Source organism: Papaver somniferum, chromosome 5 (assembly GCF_003573695.1).
Source record: "Papaver somniferum cultivar HN1 chromosome 5, ASM357369v1, whole genome shotgun sequence".
In the NCBI taxonomy this organism is placed as follows: Eukaryota; Viridiplantae; Streptophyta; class Magnoliopsida; order Ranunculales; family Papaveraceae; genus Papaver; species Papaver somniferum.
Window position 1 is genome coordinate 213,868,896 of NC_039362.1, and position 4,506 is coordinate 213,873,401.

Genomic DNA, 4,506 nt, shown 5'->3' on the forward strand with positions numbered 1-4,506 from the left:
TGAAATATTCGTCGTGCGAATCGATCATCAGCTATAATTTCGTAGAATAAGTGGATTTCTGGATTATACAATGGTATAGGAAGATTATTCAGAAGTTGTCCTAGTGATACGATAATCTTCTGATTATTCCATTGTTCGGAATTGATTAACTCAAGATTGAGTTTGGATGAATAATCAGATTTAGAAGGAATGGAAAGAGAGTAACCTCTGGTATGAAATTCTTTCTTGAGTCTGGTGAATTCTATCTCCATCAAATCAGTGAAATTGATATTAAAATACAAGGAAAAGAGGGGAGAACGTGGAGAATGATAAAGAAGATGGGGAAGAGGTAATAGACTGTAAAAAAGAGATGATGAAGAAAATTGCAGTAACAGGTGAAAAAGAAAGAAGAAGTAAAAAGAAGAAAGAAGAAGATGAAGGAAGATATATAAGAGAGTTTACTCTCGTTTTCCGAGGTTTATCTCATCTAATGCGAAAAATAAACGGATAGAAAGAAGCGGTTATAAGGACGTGTCAGATAAATTAGGAAAACTCAAATTCTGGAAATGTGTCGGCAAAGCAGAATATGAAAAGTTGAACATGTGCGATACATTAGGATGGAGATTTCTCATATCGTTCACTCTATAAAGAAAATGAAATGAGAAGAGGCAAAATGTAGGAGTGAAATATCGCACATTCATTATGTATGCGAAGTAATGATCATCTAATATGAGCGAGGATCATCGCACATAGCTAAATCGAGATGACGTATTTGATGATGTCAGTATAGTCACGAGTAAAACGTGATGATCTGTGCAAAGTGTAAAGTGTGCGAAGCTGAGTGAATGTACATGAGCGATTGTAAGCACAGTGATTCCGAAAATAGGGTATCTATTAGCTGTCATCCACTATGTAAAATCCTATATAAAGGGAAGGGCTTTCATGTAACAGGAGAGATCTCATAGAGTATGTTAGACAAGAAATTAGGAGAGAAAAAGTTTATTTGGAGAGCAAGTAAAAGTCTTTGTGTAATCTTGTATCCAGTTAAAGATTTTAATGAGTAAATGAATAATTTTCACTATGATTTCTTAGAACATTGTCTAGATTCTTACATGAGTGTGGTTGTAGGATTTCCTGCAACTACAACAAACTTGTCCTAGCTGCGGTTCTCTTGAAGATGCCAATTTTAGGTCCCTAATTTCCCCTGGTACTATATAGATTGAATACCAGTTTGTATCTGTAGCTTGACTCTAACATTCGTAAATGCTAAGGGGTAACAATTTGGTTTGCGGTACTAAAATCCACATAAAATTATCTACACGCAAATTGGTACCCACCACATTAGCAGCGTAACATTGTATTCCTTGGAATCTGATTTGTTTTACTTTGATTGTTGCAGAAAAGGCCTACAGGTGACTCACAAGACGATCTTCGTTGCTCGGTCATATCGAAGACATTTCAGCTCAACTAATACAGACATGTGGCAACTTTGTTGATTTTCTTCGTAGTTTTTTTAAGCCTCCTCTTCTAATTTAAAACTTAACAGAAAATTGGTAACCAGTTAGAAAAGTGCGTCTTACATGAAAATCGTGTGGGGTACTTCATAAATTTTTTACGTTCTTGATTGTGTATGCTGCCAAACGAGTTATTCAACCTCAACCTATGCCACTCATTGACTCCAAAACCACAACGCTCCTTTTTTTTTTTTTTTTTTTTTTTTTTTTTTTTTTTTTTTTTTTTTTTTTTTTTTTTTTTTTGTAGTTGGCTCGCATTCGTGTAGGAGTGAGTGATGGAACTAGGGTTGCTCAGTCACACCCAAATCTCTCTGAACGTCACCCAAAATTCATTTTTTGGTGCATATTTTTGATTGTTTTTCTTAAGCCCATCTAGATTTTAAATCCTGCTACCATTATAGGACCCACCGATTCATCCAAAGGGGTTTTTCTCCTCTTTTAGGGTTTAGTCAGGGGAGTTGTTTTCCTAAAGGTCCGTAGGATCAAGCAAGAGAGAGGAGAGCACACGCGGAAACAATAAAACTATTACATTGATAATCAGTTTGGTGTACAGTTTTTCATGGTTCACTAGCCTAATTATATTCTCACAAACTTGACGATCATTCAAAGTACTTTCCTAATAAAAACAAACTCTAAATAAAGCACACTTCTAGAAACACAAAGATACTTTAAATATAGTAAAACTCTAAAACAAGCAACCGACACAACTTGCTCTTCTAGTTAACTCGAACTTCCAAATACAGCACAGTGTGTCAACAGTTCCTGTTGATCCAACTTGACTGCGTCAACTGCAGCAGTTGATCCACTTGGACTGGATCAACATCATGTTGATCCACGAACCAAATCACCATATTTTGGTTTAACTTCCAACAAGGTCAGTCCAGAATCACTCAATCATTCATCGCCTATTACGTTGCTAAGATTATCTCGCCTCATTTATTAAAGGACATGGTCCGTTGCAAGAATCGAAGATAACAATGATCAACCGCAGCTTGGTGAGGCACAAGCTAATTCTTACCATTCTCTGATATATTGACCACATTGAAATTGTTCATGTACTTTTTCGTTTGAAAGAATCCGTGGAAAAGGACCAGACTATCTATATAGTTGTATTGTATGGTTGTGAATCGGTTTTGAGTAGTACAAGTTTATTTCCTAAATACTCTTACAAAGCAGAAGCTTTCAATTTTTGCTGTTCTGTTCAGTAAGAGTTGTTAATTAAGAAACCTTGGATTATGATGTCTCGAAACAATAATAAGGCCTCTTTACAGTCACGCAAAGTATGATACAAGTACATACATTTTTAGACGCAATTTCAAGCTGTTCTTGTGATTAATTGACAGGTGACCGGTAATGCATACTCATCATGATAAATTATTGATAATATCTCAATGCTAATGGATGATATAATCTGGTTATCTCACTAACAGTAGAAAAGTTTCCTAGGGACTTGGACATTTTCTCGTTGTTGGTTGGTATTGATGTGGGAACATTAATTTTGAACAGCAATTTTTTTTTTTGCCTTCGTTCAATTCTTATTATAGGAAAATAAGATGAAATTAACATACGATTGAATCATGAATCAACCTTAACATCTTATTTGAAACACTTTCAAATTACATGAAATATGCATGCAGTACGGATTATCAAGGATAAATTGGATATCAATGCATGAAGAAAGATAGCTAGTATTCGAACACTAACCCTGATCCACGCATCTTTTCTTCTGTGAGACGGTGCAGTCGTTCAACCATTAGAGGTGTCAAGTAATTCTTCGAATCACCAACTTCACCTTTCCTGAAGAAGAATTTGTTTTCGATAAGATTTTGCCAATATCCATTCTTATTCACGTCCAAAATTTTCAAGTTTTCAAAACTACATAGACTTGATATATCTTCAATCACTCCATGTGACTCTTCTTCTGCAGAGCAACTATAACCCATGAACTCCGCGAGTTTCTTTACTTGGATTTTCGGTTCTTTTTTCAAATCTTCGTACCTTAGAAACAACACTTTCTGAGGGTTCTCTAAACTTTCTTTCCAGTAGCCAAGAACATGATCCCAAAAGGGACCGAATTCTGAGACTCCCTCGCAGAAAAACTCAAAAGCCTCATCTATCGATAGAAATTTACTGTTATTATTCACTACATGTCTCACTTTATTCATAAACATCCACAAAGAGATAAAAGTGTCTTGAGGGTTTCTACATAAATACACAATTTTGCAATTCGTAGCTGGGTTCTTGATGGATTCAGCTAAAGAAGCGTACGGGACATGAGTAGCTACAAGTCGAGAATCATGGTCATGAGTATTAGTACTAGCTTTAGTGAAATCAAGAAGGCTATGATCTGGAAGAACATGTTTAAATTCGAGGAACGGAACAAGGTCATGTGGTGAAACAGTAAGCAGTGGGTGTTGGTGGTAATTGTTTGAACAAGGGTAATTGATTCGATTGACGACCGCAAAAGCTAATGCTTTCAACCAAGTGCTGCCTGATTTAGGCAGTGTTGCTATTATCAAATCAGTATGTAAAGCTTTGAAATTCTGTTGAAAGTACTTGAGGCTTTCTATTCCGACATCGGAACGCCAAAAACCTTGATACTGATATAGAATACCCCTACCTAAACCGTGGCGACCTGCAGCCCGTTTAGAAGTTTCATCACCATCATCATGGTTGTTCTTGTTAGTAGCAGACATGGATGATCTTTAATTTTAAAAATTTCGAGGTTTGTTATTTAATGAGATTGCTAGAAATTGTATCTCTTCTCTAATCATAAATAAAGGGTTGAAAAGATATTTAGTGAAGGTGGTGAAGTCATTATTAACTTTGCTCGTCCATTCATTTTTCTTTCCCGGAACTTGTGCTTCTTAATTTTCATTTGATCATGATTAATTTAAAAAATATTGACTGGTCAGTAATTCATTAGAAGTAAAATTTATTATTATTGTTTTTGACATGAAAAAAAAAAAGGAAGAAGATTTGATATTTTGTAATGCTTGCTTATAAAGGGGCT

General features: G+C 35.4%; 1 protein-coding gene across 1 annotated transcript; it reads right to left on the reverse strand.

Annotated features, from left to right (window-relative positions):
- Positions 1-3,178: 3,178 nt before the first annotated feature.
- Positions 3,179-4,189, reverse strand: LOC113280761 (cytosolic sulfotransferase 14-like). Its single transcript, XM_026529346.1, has one exon. It carries the CDS (start codon positions 4,187-4,189, stop codon positions 3,179-3,181), a length of 1,011 nt encoding a protein of 336 aa, XP_026385131.1.
- Positions 4,190-4,506: the final 317 nt, after the last annotated feature.

Bases quoted from the DNA above. Each gene is read 5' to 3' on its own strand.
- LOC113280761 (XM_026529346.1), bottom strand. From the start codon at position 4,189: ATGTCTGCTACTAACAAGAACAACCATGATGATGGTGATGAAACTTCT.